Here is a 21,404-nt window from a genome sequence, read left to right as displayed (position 1 = left end):
TCACGTGCACACAAGTGGAAGTGGATGCAATGACCCTTTACCTATACTTTGACCTTTGTAGACTGAAGATGGGTAAAGGTCGACAATGCCATTTTGACCTTTGACCAAAAGGGGCAGAGACAGCAATGGCTGCTTTTTCCAAGCTATGGAGTTCCATGAACCCCAAAGCGGTGGTGGCAGCTGTCACTTTGACAGGAGGGCTTATCTTCTATGTCAACAGACGCATGGTGGACATGAGGTGAGAGACTGCAATGGCCACAATACATACTTGATTTAATACCGCCCCACAATTATTTTAAAAGCCCCATTTCAATATTAAATGTGACACCTTATAAGTTGTGTGGTACTTTGAGAGTCGCTCGCTTGTGTTATTAACAGACCCACCCTAGCTTTTTCTTCTTGATGAATTATGCCTCTGGGCGTGGAGTGGTATACTGTGAAGCTTTTCGTGTGTGTGTGCTTAACACTGTTTTTTTGTCCTACAGGAATGTTCGAGACATTATAAACGCTCAGGTACGTATGTAAAGTATCTAGCAATCACAAAAATGTCTGTACTTTATCGGTGCAGTACATTGTAACTTTGATAGTTTATTATAATTATTTTGCTTGCAGAAAAAGTCTGGTGGTGGCAAGAAAGAGAGAGCTGCTGTAGACATGACCTTTATAAGGTGAGATTATTGTAAATACTTGCAGACTGAGGTTAAAGGTCACCTCCCAACAATGGCCTCGTACTCACTGTGTGTGTGTCTGATTCACTCCACAATTGTGCATTGTAACCATGGTTGTAAAGGTATAATAGCTGAACAAATTGACTAACTTAGTACTAGTCAAATTGCTGGTTAAGTTGATCTGAGTGGGTGTTAAAAATCCCAAGTAGTGTCTGGGCTGACCCGTGTGGGCCTAACCCTTGTATAATAATGTTTCAGTGTTGATTCCCTTATTTCTCTCATCACAGGCGACTGATGAAACTGCTCAAGATCATTGTACCAGGAGTGTTCACACCAGAGGTACGTGTGTGTGTGTGTGTGTGGGTGTGTGTGTGTGTGTGTGTGGGTGGGTGTGTGTGTGTGGGTGGGTGGGTGTGTGTGTGTGTGTGCACTGTGCAGCTTGGTGGTCTGGTGTGTGTATCTGTATCCTCCTATGGACTGTGTACTATCAGTATGATACGTTGCTCTCACTTAATTTAGACTGGTTTTCTGATCATGGTGGCTGTCATGCTGGTTTTGAGAACCGTGGCCGACGTCTGGATGATTCAAAACGGCACGGCCATTGAAGCGTGAGTAACAGGGCTCGGTACATGCAATTCTAACAATAAAACGGGTGCCTTTGACCTAGTCAACTAAAATGGGTAAGCTTGTAGAACTTTGAGAATTTGTATAATTTAGGCGTGTTGCTCTACAAGATCTAGTAACTCGGATTAATACTTGATTTTAATTTTGCAGTATGGTTGTACCTAATGGTTGTATATGCGTGCACCATTGTGTATCGTGTTATGTGTATGGCTACTTGAATTCTAGAACCATTCTTACATGTAGTATTAAAGTTTAGGACAATTCTGTTTGATTAGATGTTCATTGTTGCTCCACACAGCTCCATCATCGGACGAAGTTGGCCCAAGTTTCTGCACAACCTGCTCAAGTTTGTGTACGCAATGCCCATCGTAAGTCATCAGTGATCCACAAGTTGTTTATTTCATTGTCACCTTCAATTTTAGATATCCATCGTCAACAGTCTGTTGAAGGTACGTTCTGGTTCTTAGATATAATTATACATGTAATTATATGTATGTACAGGTGTATACATGTATGTACAATTAGACACTAGTTGATAAGATCTACATTGGAAGTACATGGGAAAAGTGCCTCAGAGCAGGTATACTATGGGACTTATGTGTAGTATACCTGCAATTTACTTTGTATACCTAGTATTCCGTTGTCAAGTAATTGTATTGTAGTCAAGCGGTTTGCGCATGTGCACTAGTATCTAAATGAGTTAGACACTGTTTTGTCGGTGTCCATGTGATTTAGAAGCCCTCAGCCACTTTAGTACCCTCGCTACGCTCGGGATACTAAATCAGTGCCTTTGGGCTTCTAAATCTCATAGACACCTCCAAAACAGTGTCTAACTACTATGTATAGCACCACGGTACGGTATTGTGTCAAAATGGACCTGAAAATGATAAACATACATGATACATGTATATGTATCGTAGTCATGAAAGACCAGTATAAGCTTTTAAACAATCACCTTACAATTAGACTACCCACATTCAATTGTTCAAAGATGACCCTGTACCTTTTATTATAATTATACTGTATGTACATGTTACTTCCATTTCAACCCACACCCTCTCATCTCTCTGTCTCTCTGTCTCACCTCAGTATGGTCTGAACGAGCTCAAGCTGAGGTTCAGAACTCGGTTGTCCAAACACCTTTACGCCAGATATATGAAGTAAGTTATGCTATATGGAGGATCACTAAACATGGAAGTCACTAGACAAGTAATGTCTGTGTAATCATGATATTCAAAATCTTTGAGTTCAGTTACAGCTTCATTATTATAATTGTAGATGCATATAATTATTATAATTATGTGTGCAGTGTACATGTCAGCATATTAAGCACACTCCAGTACTGGACACTGTATGTGCACATGTATAGACTAGTAGGAACACGTATTGTTTCCTTCTCCCAGTGGTTTTACTTTCTACAAGATGGCTAACCTCGACAACAGGATAGCCAACGCCGACCAGCTGCTCACTCAAGATGTGGAAAAGTTTTGCGACACTATGGGAGAACTCTACTCCAACATACTCAAGGTGAGACTTAATGTCGGCACGTGTGTGGGTAGGAGTGAGTCTGTGTGGGGTGTGGGGGTGGGTATGTGATTAAACACTTAATCCTTTGATTGGGTTTATTGTGAATCATTATACCTGTACCTCCATGTAGAATCCGCTTTCTTTAACATATCTAAGTTACCTATAAGACTTGCATTTTAAATACGTAGGAATGCTTGTGCTTGACCTGTTAAAGCAGCTTCAGTAGTGGCTTCCTGTGTACATGCAAGTAACCGAAGTTGCCAGAAATCATGTTGTAGCTACGTAGTGCTCAGTGTGATACCGTAAGCCTTCATACAATAATGATTATACAGGTTTGTACTTTTTCTGAAGTTCTTTTCAAATTCTGATACACTAACAGTTTAATAATTTTTATATTGACGATGTGTGCGTACATGACTGTGCACCTGCCCACACCCTCTAGCCTGTGTTGGACATTGTCCTGTACGTGCGTGAGTTGACAGGGAGTGTGGGGGCACAGGGACCTATCACCATGCTCGTCTATCTTGCCATCTCGGGCATCATCCTAACCAGGTGGGTGTGGTTTCATGTCCATGGTGGTCAGAGGAGATCTAATAGCCTGTACAGTTTATGTATCTGATACATACAATGTGTAAAGAGCTTGCTGTGTACACTTTTATTCTAGATTAGAGATGGTATATATACGTACGTACATGTATATACATTGTGATGATGAATGGGTTAGTGTGGCTCATGCTTTGTACGCCTGTATTGTATTGCATAGACTGAGGTCACCGGTGGGTCCCATGACGATGAAGGAACAACAGCTGGAGGGGAAACTCAGATACGTCAACTCAAGGGTTATCACTAATAGGTACACACTATACTGCATTGGATGCATTACACATGTCTTTACAATACTACTTGCACTGCACTTGTCATGTACCCTTAAATATGTCTATAGACTGTCACTGTCTCTAGGCGTAGCTCTATAGAAGCCAGTTCCTCTGTGCATTAATTGTACTTCATACTATTCTATTTCTCTTTACAAGAATGGCTTTGTGCTTTTAAACAATGTCTTCTCTTTCTTTGCAGTGAGGAGATCTCCTTCTACCAGGGCAGCCCACGAGAGAAGAAGACCATTCTGGGCACACTGGACGAGCTGGTCAACCACTTGAGGAACTTTATACTCTTCAGATTCTCTATGGGCTTCATCGACAACGTCATAGCAAAATGTGAGTGTGTGTGGTAAGTAGTGTTTACTTTAATACTGATTTTATCCTCTTTCCCTGCAGATATTGCCACGGTGATGGGTTACCTGTCTCTCCAGGGTCCTTTTCTCAACCTTGCCCACCCCCGTCACTTGCACAGCACTCACAACGAGATCATGACGGTATGTTGATGATGATGATGTGTCATGCAGTGCAGCTTTATTTTATTTAGAATTGTGTTATACCTACTAATGTACTTCATAGTCACCAGTCCAATGCTATAGCATACATCAAATCCACAACCTGATTAAATATAGACTAGCATGATTTCATTATTGAAGAAAGCCTTCGTGTACAGTGTACTAACCCCCCTCTCCCATATCCACACACACACGCAGGACTACTACCGCAGTGGACGTATGCTTGTGAGGATGGCTGAGGCCATTGGTCGACTGGTTTTGTCCGGCAGGGAGTTAACAAGGCTAGCAGGGTAAGTGGAGACACGAGACATTGCACCCTCTACACACACAAAGTATTACAAGGCGATTGCTCGTACACTACCTTACTTGATCAAGATTAGAGTGTAATTCGAACCTGGCCATGCATGTTTGTGATATAGAAGTGCACTTAGCTACAACTACAGGTACAATTAAACAATTGTTTGCTCTTACAACCTTGCCTGTTGATACCTCTGTGTTTATAGTATGCAGTACATCTGTATCAAATCAATTGCTTCTGGTATATCATTAATAATTATGCATAATTTGTATGTATCTCTGAAAAAAATGTTTCGATGTCTCAAAGGCTCTTCTCATCCTCACAGGTTTACAGCTAGAGTGTCAGAACTGCTGACGGTACTAAATGACATGGAGAAGGGAGTGTACCAGAGAACAATGGTCAATCCCACAGCTGCTGAGTCAGCAGAGGACGGTACGTGTACGCTAAAAAGTAGCCCCTCCCCCTCATAGACATAGTACTCTATTATATAAAGCTTTACATTCGGTTGTAGTGCTCTGTTGCAATTATTTCAGTTTCTTAATTCTAACCCCCCACCCCACCCCCCTAGATCGAGTACCGTCTGTACCGTTGGTCCCGGGAGCTGGTGAGATTGTGGAGATGGATCACATCATCCGCTTCGAGGCCGTTCCCTTGGTAACGCCTAACGGTGACGTACTGGTGAGAGACCTCAACTTCGAGGTCAAGTCTGGGATGAACGTGCTCATTGCCGGACCCAATGGCTGTGGGAAAAGCTCTCTGTTTAGGATCCTGGGAGAGGTGGGTCCACTATGTGTATATATACATAGCTATAGACTTTGAGTAAGGCGACAACTTTGGATGCCGTTAATTTGGGTCTAATCGTGTTCTATTTTTGGATGCTGTCACGTACATGTAGGGACTTTTGTAGTATCAGTGTATAGCTATAATTATTTGAGGGTCTAGGATACTGGGAGAGGTGAATGTCCAGAGCATTACTGTGTGTATAATTAGAAAGCTACATGATTTGTGTTCTTCTCTGTATACATGTACAAAGGATGATCCAATTCTTACTTTAATAAATGCCAAAATATAGCTCTAAGAGATATCCGAAATGCATTATTTTAGCTATTTTGAGGGTCTTTAAGAGTGTCCTAATTTCAACAATAATGATCCCATGTTAAGATCTGCATCTGCATTACCCACTGTTCACATTCTCCCCCCCCCCCCCCCCCTCAGCTGTGGCCACTGTTTGGTGGCAAACTGATCAAACCTGCTCGCTCTAAGTTGTTCTACGTGCCTCAGCGTCCCTACATGACCCTCGGCTCTCTACGAGATCAGGTGATCTACCCGGATACGCATGACGACCAGAAGAGAAAGAACATTAGTGATGAGGCTCTTGCTGACTTTCTAAGCAAGGTACACGTATATACAGCTACTGAGTAAATGTGTAAGCTCACTACAAGATCTACTGTACAAAGAAAACACTTGTATTCGAAGACAGTACATTACATGTCGTAATAGTGCATTCTGTTTCTCGGATACCCAGGTGCAGCTGTCGTACCTGCTTGAGAGGGACGGTGGCTGGGAGGCCAATCAGGACTGGATGGATGTGCTCAGTGGAGGGGAGAAACAGAGAATGGCTGTAAGTAACTCTCAGTCACCATCTTGTGACAGCACCTCTAGTATACATTGTAGGCCGACACAGTACGTTGTGAATAGACTAGTATGATGAATAGACTAGTATGCATTTGTACAGTATCCTGAGGCTATTTAATTACTTGTACAGTGAATTAAATATTGTGGTCACCCTCTGTAACGTCCTCCAAGTCTCTATAGCATGTGTTTCAACATTCATACAGTCACTGCTGATCACTATAACATTTCGTACACTTCTGTACAATCATTGACCCATTCTCTGTAACTAGCTATACCCACCACCTCCTCCTCAGATGGCGAGGCTATTTTATCATGAGCCTCAGTTTGCTATCCTGGACGAGTGCACGAGTGCTGTGAGTGTGGATGTGGAGGGGTTCATCTACTCCCACTGCCGAGAGGTGAGTGGGCAGGTGTGAGGGCTCCTACCAACAAATTTTAGGACAATAATTATTATAACCGTTAACATTGCTAAATACTTTTTTTTGGTTTCTCTCATTTACAGAAAGGGATCACTCTGTTCACAGTGTCTCACAGGAAGTCACTATGGAAACATCATGAGGTATGTGGGCGTACTTTTCCCTTAAATGGCGTACATGTAATCACAGTAATATAAATTATGTGCGCTGATCCTACACAATCACATTTATTTATTGTGATTCTCATGCCACGCCTCTGCCACTCCCCCTTGCAGTATGTCCTCCAATTTGATGGCCGTGGGGCGTACGAGTACAAGCCCATTGACTCGAGTACTGAGGAATTCGGATCCTGATTTTTTGGCAGCAATAACTCTCTCTGTGTGTAGGGCCTACAGATATTAATAAACACTCTGCGCATGCAGTAGCATTTTTTTACTGACTATTATTGTCTGGCAGTTTTACCTTATATTATTTCTATAATTAGATTTATGGTTATTTTCGAACAAACATTAAATAACGAGCAATTAATATGCTGCACTTGTGAATATATCATAGGGGTAGTATATAGCTATATATTATGGAAACCGCCCTAATTATATATAACTGCCATATGGCCATTGACGACCATTATTTTGCAAAAAGGGAGGGATTTCACAAAAGTATATTGAGTATATATGGCTGGGTTATAGGTTACCAATGGGGGAAAAGAGGCCAAAATTGAGGTTGACATGTACAGTATAATTATAATTATAGGTGAGAGCTTGTTGCAGATATGTGCATGTGAATCGGGCGAGGTAGCAGAGATTGCAATTGATATTAAATTTTTTGAGTGAGAATCATTTAGCAGGTAATCATGCAGTTAACGAGCTACTCAAACAAATTTGTAAGCACTAATTATACACGTATAATTATGCAAGAGTGCATGAATATGAGTTAACAATTAAAATACCCACACAGTAATATAATACATACGAGAGTGGTTCCTGATACTACAGTCTGCCGGCTATGCTCTTCACCATTGCCTGTTCTGAGTGATCCTTCAGAGTCTCTAGAGACTGCTTGAGGGCTGTTCCTACATCAACAGGTAGACAGTACCTTACACCTGAATCAACATAAGCTTTTAGCCTCAAAAAACAAATTAGTTATATATAAGGGACCAAGTATCACTTCACTCTCTTGAAGATTAGTATGATTAATTATTATCGGAGAATAGCTTAATTTTCCACAAATTTAAATCTCCAGTGTACAACAAGGTGTATACAATATGGATGAAGCATACCTTGCAAGTATATAGTAACTGCATATAGCGATTGCAAGTAAACCATTTAGTATAGCTATATACCTATATAAATTGAGGGAGGCTTGTATCACGCCCTATAGGGCTCTGCTTAGCAACATAAGCCCCGTTTACCCGAGGCCTTTAATCCGGGTTGGAATCTGGATTAAACCTATAACCGCGTTTGTGTACGGCCCTTATCCGGGTTCTAATCCGGATTAGCCAACCCATCTTTGGAGGTGGTTTAGATTGTGTCAGAAGCGGTTTAGCTGTGAGTAAGCACAAAGGGCTAATTCTGATATGTTGTACATGTTCATGGGTGTTTCTAGAGTAAGCCTGTAGCTTCCTATCAGCCAATGTTTGCGCAAATGAAATTAGTGGTCATTTTACTATGCCCACTACCCAGAAAAATTTGACCCGGATTCAATCCAGATTCGACCAGGATTAGGTGTCGTGTAAACGGGGCTATATAGTATAGTATACACCTTGTCAGCTGCCGGTTGTTCTGGATCCTCAGGCTTCATGACAGAAACGCTACAAGAGGTGCACAGCAACTTCAGAGCTTTGAGAACAGCCACCTAGTATAGTGCAGATTGCTCATGCATAGTAAACTGCAAGCTTTTGGTGTCACTGCAAGACAATACATAGAAACATGGACATGGGCTGTAAATTAACTGTTTAGGGCAGAACTATTATTATATAATACCTTTCCCTCCCAGATCCTAATTCCTTGTAATGCAGAGAGGAGAGTAGTTAGAATAGTTGTGAGGTGGGGAGCATGGAGATCAGGGCCTGCAGGTCGTAGGATGGGGGGTAGGAACAATTATGCTGGTATGGCTGAAATATAGTAATAATTACTTGGGCAGATTGCACCAACAAACGTGATGTGTGCATGATTATAGGTGGTGGTTCAAGCTGCTGATGGCATGAACTGCATGAACAGATAGCTTGATATTATTGGAATAACACTTACTTGTCAATATTCATTCACCATCCCATGCACATGGGTACTATAACTACATGCACAGAAGTACTATACACGTGCATGTACATGTGCATGATGTGCATGACACTACCAATTGCCAACATTCATTCACCATCCATGCATCCAATGTGTATAGGAAGGTCAGACACATTTTGCATGTATATAGAAGTACTACACATGTGAAATTTAGTAGGGGGGAAAGGATATGTGCGTGGGTATGAAGACGAATGATTACACCACTAAGTTCATGTGATCAGATATGTAGCAGGTGCAGTGATATAGGAAGTGAAATGGGTATAATAGTTATTGAAGACAACGATTACACTACTAAGTTCACGTGATCAGATATGTAGCAGGTGTAGTGATATAGGAAGTGAAATGGGTATAATAGTTGCATATTTAGCCAGGGAAACACTAATAGGACAGTATACATTTATATACACATGTCAGGGTGACGCTGATATAGGTATAGCTAAAAGGTGCATGTAGTAGACATGTGTACATTAGCGCTCAGGCCTATTATCAGCATTGGTATGTATAATTACACACACCACATGTGTATGCGCTGTATACCTGTGTCCAGGGAGCTGAGAGCTTCCAGCAATGTGGGTACGAGAACAGCCACATGGGGCTTGAGGAGAGGACCCTGAGGAAAGAGCAAATCTATACACCCAGCTTAATTTATATAAGCAACATTCCATAGTTTAGTGCCTATAATTATATTTTTCCTAACATGCACAGCGTGAATGCATGCAGTATCGTTTTGCGTCAGCCACATGGCCTAACAAACAATAAGTATAGGAAATACTTCTGGCTAATATCACACACAGTTAGTAACAATGGAAAAACTTACAGCATTTTGTGAGACCTTTAGAATGGTGACAAGGCTGTAGAAAAAACATAAACACAAAGTTCAGGTGCCTACTAAATGACCAACCTTATGGCTTTCACTTCATCTGAAGGGTTTGTCATTCCTTTAATTATATATTATCCAACAGCAGAGGTAGAATAGCTTGGATAACTTGTGCGCCTGAAATAAAAGTGTTGTTTATCACAGGTATATATATATATACATATATACGTACAATTTAGTGGTGATACCAGTAAAAAGTAGATATCCCGTGGACACAAATATCTATAGAATGCATGACTGTACCTGTTTTGGACATGGTGGTGCCGTCACATGCTCTCACTGTCAACTTGTGGAGTGCTTTGCAGGCATTGGCAGCTGCCTTACGGACTGACTCCTGCATGCAAGCAATCAAAGCATGCAGGGTGAATGAATGCATGTGATCAGCACAAACAATAAAGGGTGCTATAATTGCATGCAGTGTAACATGCAGGTGAACAGTTCCTATAGAAAACAGAGTGGACTGCATGGTGATTGAAATTATACTGGAATGCACTTAGGGTTATGGGAAGTACTACCTTGATATTGTCGAGCACTCTCAGACACATTTCCCATGCACAGCTCAATCAAGTCATCCACGACCTCTCCAACTTGTCTGCCCGACAGAATCGAGGTCACTAAGAGCCATGCAGCTGTCGGTGGGAGGATAACATGTTTATAGTTACCACTCTACAATTTACATCCACGACCTCTCCAATTTGTCTGCCCGACAGGAGGTCATGCACTAAGAGCCATGCAGCTGTCGGTGGGAGGATAACATGTTTATAGTTACCACTCTACAATTTACATCCACGACCTCTCCAACTTGTCTGCCCGACAGAATCGAGGTCATGCACTAAGAGCCATGCAGCTGTCGGTGGGAGGATAACATGTTTATAGTTACCACTCTACAATTTACATCCACGACCTCTCCAACTTGTCTGCCCGACAGAATCGAGGTCACTAAGAGCCATGCAGCTGTCGGTGGGAGGATAACATGTTTATAGTTACCACTCTACAATTTACATCCACGACCTCTCCGACTTGTCTGCCCGACAGGATCGAGGTCACTAAGAGCCATGCAGCTGTCGGTGGGAGGATAACATGTTTATATTTACCACTCTTATAATTATAATACTACACAAAAACAAGCAAATTTATAGAACATGATTTTGCTTTACACCCTGTATTCCCGTGAGATACTATGCGCACAAACATGCAATCATTATGATGTCGTTGCAATAACTAGATGTATATATACAACATGCACTGTCTAGTTATAGTTCAACTACAGCGCATGATTGAAAGCTTCTGTTGGCAGGGAGAAATTTCGATGATTTCGGTGTTTTCACTCCTGTTAGTGACCATCTTGTTGTGTCCTCTCTCCCCTGAGGCACAGGAGTACTACGTCACTCCCAACGCACTCCCAAATCCTGACTGTCCTTTGGACCAGCCTTGTCACACTCTGAGCTACTATGCCAGCAATGTGTCTCTTTTCAATGATAGAGAGAATGTATCTCTGCTATTTTTAGACGGTGTTTATAATTTTGATATATCTCTGAACATTTCTCAAGTACATTCTCTGACTATAGCAGGAGTGAATGAATTGTTTAACGATGGAATCCCTCGTGCTGCAATCCAATTCAACCAAGTCTTCCCTTTGCTAATAAGTGTTTCAGTACTTGAAGTCAAAAATATCAAACTACTACGAGCTATTCTGAACATTTATAATGTTGAATGGTTTATAAGCCAAAACACATCCTACGAGGACTCAGCAGTTTCTATATTGTCAGCTACTGCCAAACGAGTTCATATAACAGGATCAAAGTATTTAAGAAGTTTTTTGGGTATAAACTTGTCTGGCAATCATTTCACGACTGTGCAAATTGCTAACACTGTTTGTCTTGATTATAATTATTACCCTAGCCTAGCTTGCTTTGGTTTACTAATATCAACTGATGCACACGTCCTCATAACAAACTCTACATTCGAGAACAATGTATTAGGTGTTGCAATTAGAGTCGATAGTGAAAGGAATGTGCAGCTGAAACTGGAAGTTATGGACACACAATTTATCAAGAATCAAGCCGCTTGCTATTCAAGTGGCAATCATTCTCAGACTGTTTTATTTCGAAATGTTTCAGTGATCGATAACCAAGCTAAAACAACTACAGGTGGAAGTGTGGCTATAATTGGTCCAGCAACAGTGACTATGGAAAATTGTTTGTTTGATCACAACAACGCTGGGTCAGCAATACGACTACTGCATGTTAACCTGTATTTTATCGGGAACACAACATTTTCAAACAATATTGGAAACAGTGGAGGAGCAATATTGATGATCAACACAACAATGTGGTTAGGCAATGGTACACACATCAGCTTTATCAATAACAATGCCACGGAAGTGGGGGGAGCTATATGGGTTACACCATATGATCCCCTACCCCCATTTTACTCTTCTATAACAGCCTACCCTCCATGCTTTTACCAACTAACATTCAACCTAGCAGAACCACTAAACAACCAGACACTTTCAGTGTCAGTAAACTTTTCAGGCAACAAAGCTCAAAAAGGAGGAGATGATATCTATGGTGCTGCTTTACAAAGCAACTGCAAAATGACACCTAACAGACAAATTAGTAGCTACATGGTGCAAGATAAAATCTTCCAATTTGATACTCGTACATTGTCTTCGATTTCCAGCAACCCCAAAAGAGTGTGTCTTTGCGAAAATGGAGTGGCAATGTGTGTTACTGATATCAGTCTGAACATCAATCGAAATACCTCTTCCAATTTTTTTGGCCCTCAGTTTATGTATAACTATCATAATGTATCAGTCACTCCAGGAGAGAAGTTCTATTTGAGTGTTGCACTTGTTGGAAATGATTTTGGCTTAGTCACAGGAGGTGTGTATGCCTTGGATACAAGCGGGGAGGATGTCAGTTTCTTGTTTTCTTCTGGGCAGAACTTACAGCCGATTACTAATTTAAACTGTACAGATATTGAGTATGCAGTACATCCAGTTAATGAAAGCACAACAACTGCTGATTTAATACTTTCTACAGATACTAATTCAGCATCCATACAACTTGTTGTGTTTCAGACCTCATTCTCTTCTGATTATCCCTTTTCCATAAGGAAGTACCGCAATGAAAATGAAATTACTGCCCAGCTTCTAACTGCTCCAGTATTTGTCAGGATAACCATTCTTCCTTGCCCTTTAGGGCTGATCTTAACCAAGGAAAAACTTGACCAATGTCAATGCCAGCCATACCTAACAAAAGATTTTGTTGAAAGTTGTACAATTATGAACAAAGTCGGTATATTGTATCGAAATGGAACCAGTTGGATTGGAAGATCCCCATCTAATAACACTACTATCTTAGCAAATAAATACTGTCCTTTTGGTTACTGCAATTCTACTAAACTCGGAGTCAATTTGGACAATCCTGACATCCAGTGTGCTCTCAATCACAGTGGTGTTCTCTGTGGAGGCTGTGCACCTAATTTCAGTCTGGCTATCGGCAGCTCTAAGTGTATAGATTGTCCTGACAACAATGGTGTTGCCTTGTTAGTAGTGTTCATTGTGGCAGGTGTGGCTCTTGTATTGTTCATCAAACTACTAGACATCACTGTTGCTCATGGAACTATAAATGGACTGATTCTCTATGCTAACATCATCTGGATTAATCAGGGAATATTTTTTCCTGTTCTTGATCTTAGTGGACAAGTTACTTGTCAAGTAGTTCAAAACCTTTCAAGCTTGTACTATTTCTTGAGAGTGTTTGTTGCATGGCTAAACCTTGATTTTGGCATTGAGACATGCTTCATGGAAGGATTGGATGCTCATGGTAAAACTTGGCTGCAGTTTGTTTTCCCCACTTACCTGTGGTTAATAGCACTGCTCATTGTGTTGCTATGTCGATACTCTACCAAGGCAACTAAGATTTTTGGACACAATGCAGTGGCTGTGTTAACTACAATGCTTATGCTGTCGTATACAAAACTTCAACGAACTATTGTCCTCAGTCTTGGAGCAACAAAGCTAGACCAGTTCAATCCTAATGACACGCAACTAGTTTGGACATTAGATGGTAATGTCAAATACTTTTTCAGCTTTCATGCAGGTATTTTCTTTGTCGCACTAGCTGTACTGATACTCTTGTGTTTACCATTCATCCTAATCCTTCTCTTTGCGGGTCATCTTCACAGGCTACCTTGTGCCTCTATTGCTAGACTAGTTAACAAAGCAAAACCTCTACTGGACACGTTCACTGGACCACTGAAGGCAAAGCATCAGTATTGGGTGGGTTTGACATTTCTTATTCGAGGTGTTTTAGTGGTAACAGTTGCGATTTTTGAGACACTTAAACCAACAGTTAATATTGACCTGATTATAATTCTGTCTGCTCTTCTTTGCCCAATAGTTGTTAAAGTATACAGGAAAATATATTTGGGTTTGCTTGAGTTGGCATTTCTAATTAACTTGGTGATTCTTGGTGTTGCATTCTTGTCGACGACACACGAATCTAATCCTAATATTCGTGTTGTGTGTACGTGCATATCTGTAGCAATAAGCTTCTTGATCTTTGTGGGTATTGTAGTCTACCATCTGTACTTGATTGTAAGTAAGTGTTGCAAAGCAAGAAAGGTGATGGAACCAGAAAACACAATCCAACAACCAACGAAGACAGTGACAACATACGATGTACGTATGGGTGATTTTCATACTACAACATGGGTAGAGCTTCGTGAAGATCTTCTGGAGAGCAATAACGAAAACTGACTTAAGACTATGATGATATATTGTATTTACTTAAAAGCTGCTTTGTAATTCTAGCTGCATGTGACACATGTGTGAGTGTGTATCTACTTGCATGTTTGAAAGTTTAGTTGAATACTGTGTGTGTTGTTGTAGTTTTCATTGTATCCATACAAAAAAAGTGTAAAATTGTCCAATTGAAAACATTTCCCTATAATTATTACTTATAGTAGACCAAGTTGAGACTGTAGACGGCAAATGACAACTGGGTGTGCCAGCATAGATCACATGAGCCTGTATATCAACAGAAGATTTTATAACTATAGCTGCTATCTGCTAACGTATAAAGTCGAATATGTTATATGTCTATGGCTCACACTATGAATATGGACAGCAATTTAGCCCACTTCAAGACTTAGGATATATACTGCACTTAAAAGGAGGATGTGCACCCATATATCCTCCGCTACCGTGGGGTATGTAGGTGCATATCCTCTGAGTAGATGTGGCATATCTGACTTATACCATGACTGCAGCAGTATAAAAGGACCTCCCCCTAGCAACAATTCAATCCACGATGCAGACTGCAAAAAAGAACACAACTATGCCGGATTTTGCAACTGTCAAGCATGGCTCTTTCATTACTTTCTTAAACAACAAAAAAAACAACTTGAAAACTGCATGTGCATGCCTGGGGCTGTATAATATTTTTCTATATATCCTATACAGCTGTTGACCAATGAGAACAATTAGTGGTGACATAAGTGTGGTATAAATACTCACGTGGGCGGTCCCACGCCTAACTATACCGGTATTACTACACAAAATACTATTGGCCTCGAGTATAAGTACATCACTGGAGGTCTGTTATCGAGGCTAAAGTAATATCACCCACGCTTTAAGTATTTTATTGTTTGAATTGCATTCCAACTGGACAACTCTCAACACAGAGGAGGGAGGGCACAATTAACCTTAGGCTAAAGTTAATTGTGCCCTCACTCCTCCGCTCTCAACATGGCAGCCTGCGAGTCCCTGTATCAAAGGGAGTGGTTTCCAGTCTAAAGTTGAGCCTCGATTATCCGAACCCCGATCATTAGAATTCTCGAATGAAAGATTCGACCAAATGATGATATATTCAAAGCAAACACCTACTCGCGCATGCATGCGCATAAAATGTCCACGTGGTTGAAAGCTTTTGTGTTTAGAAAGTATAGGAGCTACAGCTCAGCTATGACATCACCTAAGTACTCCTGTTCCCAGAATGAAAATGTGCTTTTAGCAGAAGCAGCTAAACGCTTCAGCTTAGCCTAACAGTACAGCTTGCTACCTTGTTCTGTCCATGCACTGATGCATTACGTCCAAGACTAGTACACCACGGCGAGGTAGCTGAATTGATATTTTAGCGAAAATCATCGGTAGGTAATCAGTTAACGAGCTATACTCAAAAAAGTTGGTACAATTTTTTTATACGCAAGTATATGCAGGAGTACATGAATATGATAGAGCTAAAAATTAATATTGCTAACCTAATAAAATACCCACACAGTAATATACATACGAGAGTGGTTCCTGATACTACAGTCTGCCGGCTATGCTCTTCACCATCACCTGTTCCGAGTGATCCCTCAGAGTCTCTAGAGACTGCTTGAGGGTTGTTCTTACATCAACAGGTAGACAGTACCCTACACCTGAATGAACAATAAGATTTGGGTAAGCGACCACTCTTTTGCAGATTAATATAAATTGTTCCGTAGATTAACACACTTATTATCAGAACACAGATTCAAAATCTCCAGGGTACAACAAGGTGTATACAATAATATTATGGATGAAGTGTATATACCTTGCAAGTAAGTTGTCAGCTTATCCAGAGCCAGAATGGATGCATGTCGTACAGCCGAGTACCTGACATTACCTATTATGGTGAAATGACAAGGTGATAATTATGTGACAGCTAAAAACTGCAAGGGGATATCAAGAATTGCTAGAATCAATATTTTGCAATAATTATAGCTGCAAGTAAAGTAATACGAACCTAAGCATGAGCACACAGCCGGTATGACCTCACTGTTGATGTGACCTTTGTTCACCTCACTTAGCTCAATCTTTAACCTACAGGGGATCACATGAGACGAGCTTAGAGGTTAATACATCAGAGTACGTACCTGTCGTAGATGTTTTGCAAAGCTGACAGAACAGCGATTTGAAGCTTCCAATTGTTTTTGATCAGTGAATTTGTGAGAAGTGTGGAGAACGAAGAGTAATGTACGCCTGTACACAAAGCAATTATGACAATGTGATCACGATAATTATAGGTATGGAGGAGGATACTAGAGGGTGAAGTATTACGCAACCACCTTGCAAACTGACATTATAAATGCAGTTATTATACAACGGAACCACAGTTTCAACACCAAAGAGCTATAGGGAACTTGTTGCTTTTGTTGAACTCACTCTGCGTGGCAGTAACTGAAGGCCAGGCTTGCCCGAGAGCCACCAGAGCTTTAGTCTGAAGGTCCATTCTCACAGCTGAGTTTGACCTCCTCTCTTCAATAGTCTCTTCCTCATCTTTATCAGCCTTCTTGTCCTAGGGAAAAACAGAGAGATACCTTTAATTACGAGGCAGCAACAAGCTCGATCCATGCACATTAATAAATAATGAGGTAGCAGTCTATGAGTAGTACAATGTACCAGTGCTTATGCAACCTCCACATTTCTTTCCAAAGTAATAGTAATATTTAGCTCCGATAGCCAAAGTGATACCACCTCACTTCTGTGCACTTACTTTATCAACAATAGGCAAGAGAAGGGAATAAAATTCCTCGAATCTGTCAACTTGTAGGCTCTCCATGACAACACCCGTTGTTTCAATGGCAACCGTCTTGTACAGCAGGTCCTGTTTCTTACACTGCCCGAGTAGAGCATCAATGATCTAATTGATAAAATTAACGTAGACTGAGTGTATAATTATTTGATTCCCTAAACAAGCCCTCCACTTGTTAAAGCTTATTACACAAAAATGAGCAGTTACAGCTGGAATACACAGACACACATGCACACAGACACTCGAACAGATTAACGTACATGTATGCCCCTGAAATAACAATCTGCTCTTAGTAGCGATTGCAAGTAAATCATTTAGTAGCTATAGTGAGGGCTTGTATCACAGCCTATAGGGCTGCTTAGCATATACACCTTGTCAGCTGTCGGTTGTTCCGGATCCTCGGGCTTCATGACAGAAACGTTACAAGAGGTGCACAGCAACTTCAGAGCTTTGAGAACAGCCACCTAGTATAGTTGCAGATTACATTCATGTATAAAAAAACTGCAAGCTTTTGGATTGTATTACTGAAAAAAAATTATTGTTGCCTGCGTAGTTGCATACAGATTTATAATTGATAGCTTGGAAACATGGACAAGGGCTGTAAATTAATGCAGTGAACGTACTGTTTACTATACTGTTTGCTATAGCACTGATGACAGAACTAACCTTTCCCTCCCAGACCCTTCCTTTTAATGCAGAGAGGAGAGTAGTTAGAATAGTAGTGAGGTGGGGAGCATGGAGATCAGGGCCTGCAGATCGTAGGATAGGGGTGGGAACAATTACACTGGTCTGGCTGAAATATAGTAATGGCTGAAATATAGTAATAATTATACTTGGGCAGATTGCACCAACAAACGTATTGTGTGATTAGCTTAAAATTTGGCATTATAATTATACCACCTAGTATACGTATTTACTTACCCATGCTTTCCGTGATTGTTGCTATAGACGATGCCCCGAGGGCCTTCACCCGCCACAGCTGTGCCTGTAGTGCTGAGCAGGCAATGTCCAGTAAGTCGGACAGGTAGAGTTTCACACCAGTTTTTGTGCTCGGCACAAGGTCCAGCCATGTCTCCTCCCACAGCTTGACTATTGCCGCTGATGTTGGGTCTATACAGTAATAAAAAGTAAATGTAAGCGTATACACCTTAAATGCACAGATAGGTTCCTCCACATAGAATTACTACATATTGTAGATTTCATTCAGACAGTCAAAGATATTCATCAAAAGTCATACAAATCAACAACCCCACGACAAATAATTTCTTAGTTGAACGACCTTTCTAAATTATAGAGATACCTTCCTCCACTGGTTGAGCGTGCTTGGCTAGAAAAACCAGTGGCAGGAAATCAGTTGCATGGTTAGACACAGCGTCAAGAGAACGAGTGACAGATGAGTGGAGGACCATCGCTATACCAGCTTGAATGGCATCGTCTGTAAATGGGAAAAGAGCATATCTATAATGTGAACATTATAACGACATTTTAGGACTAACACTAAATAAACGTACCATCTTTTTCGAAGTACCAACTCTTTAGTTTTCCAGCCATCTTAGTCAGAGTAGTTTCCTTTGCAATCTACACACAAGTACAATATTTTGTGAGCATCAAACATATATTATATGCGAACTTTGTGACTTTAATAACAATAAGATTGCTATAAGACCTGTACTATGTACATCCCGATCCTTGCCAGATCACAAAAGTTAGATAGCAAATTGGTAAATTTTCTGCTAATTTAGCTCATTCACAAAGACTTTTCACTTCATTAGAAGTGTTGATTACTAACTGCATGCAGCATAGTTACCTTGACCAAGTAGCCAGCTGCTCCAGCGTAAGCCTTCCTCACACCCGCACTACGATCAGAGAGTCCAGAGAGAAGAGCATTCACCAGCTTACCTGCATGCATGGGAATTGGAAACACAGGTTAATGGATAATGGATTATTGCACCATACATGAGTAGTGTATGCATGCACGTACTCGTAAGGAAAACATTTCAGTCTGTGAACTAAAGCTATAGAACAAAGAAATTTGGAAAGGCCTGATTTATAAAGAATCCATGCAGACAGCTAAAACATCGCACCCCAGAGTATATACTAACCAGCGTAGGGTGTGAGATCGTGCAAGCAGTGATGAACTAGTGAGACCACCACTTGAGCAGCTGCCACCTTTGTTCCCAGGCCAACCCCTCGCTTGAGGACCTCAACCAGTCTGGGAATTAGTGAGCTCAGAACATCAGTATCCACTTGTTGAGTGCACTGTGTGGGAGTGGTGATGCTTGCTTAGTACCGGAATTATAATTATATACATGCATGCATGTATAATTATATCTACTGGAGGGGCCTTGTTGAGTGCACTGTGTGGAGGTGCATGGTGGTGCTTCCTATAGTACAGGAATTACATTACGTATGATCTACTGGAGGGGCATGCATGCATACTTATTGTCATGTATGGTAACAAAATTAATATACTTCGGTGGATCGAAATAGAAAATTGTGCTAATGGAAGGTGTTATTATCACGACTGCATGTATATATACCAAGTTGACAATCTCCATCAAGGGTGAGGACTTCGAGGCAGCCACTCTCAAATCATCCAGTTTCTCCTGAGTAGAGGTCTCTCCACTGTACTGAAGGGTGATGGTATTGAGTGCCTGTATGGAGGAATGGTAGCAGTTTATGATACAACTTAAAACAGTCTTAAAAATGCAAATGAGTGAGATATCTTGTTACCCAGTAAGAAAGGAGCCTATAACAATGTTGTGTATCAAAAGATTATGACCAATTCTACTGTTTCCAAACACCTACCATCACTAGCAGGATACAATAACATTCACTGTTCTATTCAAGTGATGTACTGCATGTACACAATAACTGCATGGACAGGTACAATTTGTTGCACAACACTATAAACTTCAGTTCCTGTAACTGAAACATGATCACATGAGTTTGCAAAACACATATACAGCACTTCTAAGGCAGAAGGAAATAGACAGCGATATGTACCACGATATACTACATGCACTGATATCTCAACAACAACTGCTCAAAGCTACAAAGATTCGTAACTGATACAGATATCAAGAGTGATATAAAACCTCAAACAAGCTATACTAGTTTCCACGGCATGAATTGTCCACCTACCAAGCTTGATTCCTTTCTGCTCAGTATATACAACACAAGCAAAGTCAAGAATAAATTCAAAGGAACTCAATATGCGGGCCAACCTTTCATACAGATGGTGCAGGAAACACCCTATGCAGATGTCATGGAGGATGAACATCAGACGTACAGCGTGTATCTCGATAAGACTAACTTACACTGGATGTTATTATTGAAAAGCACTGTGTCAAGTCTACCGTATATTACACTCGAAATAAGCACACTAAATATGATCGATTTGCTCACTGTAATGAAAATTATAAGCGAAACCGAATGCACAAGTAAGAAGCTCACACATATCGGCAACTACAGCGGCAAACTTTCAACATTTTGCTTAACAGCTGATAAAGTACGAGAAGCGATGGATCGCTACGAACTATTGCATAGCAACTGCCAACACTTTTGCAACAACCTTGCCTACCAGTTTGACATGAAAGTGTACAATCCAACATGCTCTGCTATCTGCAATATACCAGCTGTAACTGTAATGGAGATACTAAAAGACGAAAGGTCGACAGATACACAAGACTTGATGCAGATCCAAGTGGTTTGTACAAGAGGCAACTCATTTCGATACACGCCACAAGTTGTGCAGAAAAATGTGGCAAGAGCTGTGGCTGCCTTTACGGGGGTCAAAGGTTATGGTGAGATGGTGGTTCAAGCTACTGATGGTACTGATGGCATGAACGAACAAATAGCGTGAATGTCAATAGTGTACTCAAACACTTCCTTGTCATTACGTTCACCATCCCATAGTACATTGCTATTGTAGTAACAAAGTCTAGGAAGGTTAGACAAAAGATGGATACTGTATGTATAGAATCACTACAATCACTACACACATGATAGCTATAGTTGTGGGAAAAGGATATGTGGATATTGAAGACCAGTAAAAAATTACACCACACAAGTTCAGTCAATACTGACATGCGTATAATGCAAGTG

The 21,404-nt window shown here is 40.8% G+C and overlaps 2 protein-coding genes across 4 annotated transcripts in view; one reads left to right on the top strand and one right to left on the bottom strand.

Moving 5' to 3' along the window:
- The first annotated feature begins 67 nt into the window (after nt 1-67).
- LOC135335638 (ATP-binding cassette sub-family D member 3-like) lies at nt 68-7,086 on the top strand. Its single transcript, XM_064531194.1, has 21 exons — nt 68-238; nt 486-513; nt 613-668; nt 956-1,007; nt 1,188-1,276; nt 1,591-1,660; nt 1,715-1,741; nt 2,382-2,452; nt 2,696-2,819; nt 3,262-3,371; nt 3,583-3,672; nt 3,894-4,033; nt 4,094-4,191; nt 4,408-4,499; nt 4,833-4,939; nt 5,076-5,284; nt 5,723-5,902; nt 6,033-6,128; nt 6,436-6,540; nt 6,645-6,701; nt 6,834-7,086. Exons 1-21 carry the CDS (start codon nt 126-128, stop codon nt 6,909-6,911), a joined length of 1,992 nt encoding a protein of 663 aa, XP_064387264.1. The 5' UTR covers nt 68-125; the 3' UTR covers nt 6,912-7,086.
- Nucleotides 7,087-7,483: 397 nt separating this feature from the next.
- LOC135335160 (proteasome adapter and scaffold protein ECM29-like) overlaps nt 7,484-21,404 on the bottom strand; it is a 49,390-nt gene continuing 35,469 nt past the window's right edge. The window contains exons 35-48 of one of the 3 annotated variants that reach the window (XM_064530571.1): nt 19,838-19,951; nt 19,400-19,556; nt 19,105-19,196; nt 18,809-18,875; nt 18,598-18,732; nt 18,219-18,407; nt 17,964-18,046; nt 17,669-17,761; nt 17,259-17,405; nt 16,928-17,060; nt 16,639-16,744; nt 16,509-16,585; nt 16,317-16,388; nt 15,914-16,161 (exon numbers count right to left, since the gene is read on the bottom strand). In XM_064530571.1, coding sequence (XP_064386641.1) covers nt 16,049-16,161; nt 16,317-16,388; nt 16,509-16,585; nt 16,639-16,744; nt 16,928-17,060; nt 17,259-17,405; nt 17,669-17,761; nt 17,964-18,046; nt 18,219-18,407; nt 18,598-18,732; nt 18,809-18,875; nt 19,105-19,196; nt 19,400-19,556; nt 19,838-19,951 — 1,578 coding nt within the window. In that variant the 3' untranslated portion in view covers nt 15,914-16,048. Of the gene's footprint in view, nt 8,465-8,540; nt 8,627-15,913; nt 16,162-16,316; nt 16,389-16,508; nt 16,586-16,638; nt 16,745-16,927; nt 17,061-17,258; nt 17,406-17,668; nt 17,762-17,963; nt 18,047-18,218; nt 18,408-18,597; nt 18,733-18,808; nt 18,876-19,104; nt 19,197-19,399; nt 19,557-19,837; nt 19,952-21,404 lie in introns of those variants that run through there. The other 2 variants (XR_010394464.1, XM_064530572.1) reach the window with 2 other exon arrangements.

Source organism: Halichondria panicea, chromosome 4, assembly GCF_963675165.1.
Source record: "Halichondria panicea chromosome 4, odHalPani1.1, whole genome shotgun sequence".
NCBI lineage: Eukaryota > Metazoa > Porifera > Demospongiae > Suberitida > Halichondriidae > Halichondria > Halichondria panicea.
This window is presented reverse-complemented; position numbering and strand designations above follow the sequence as displayed.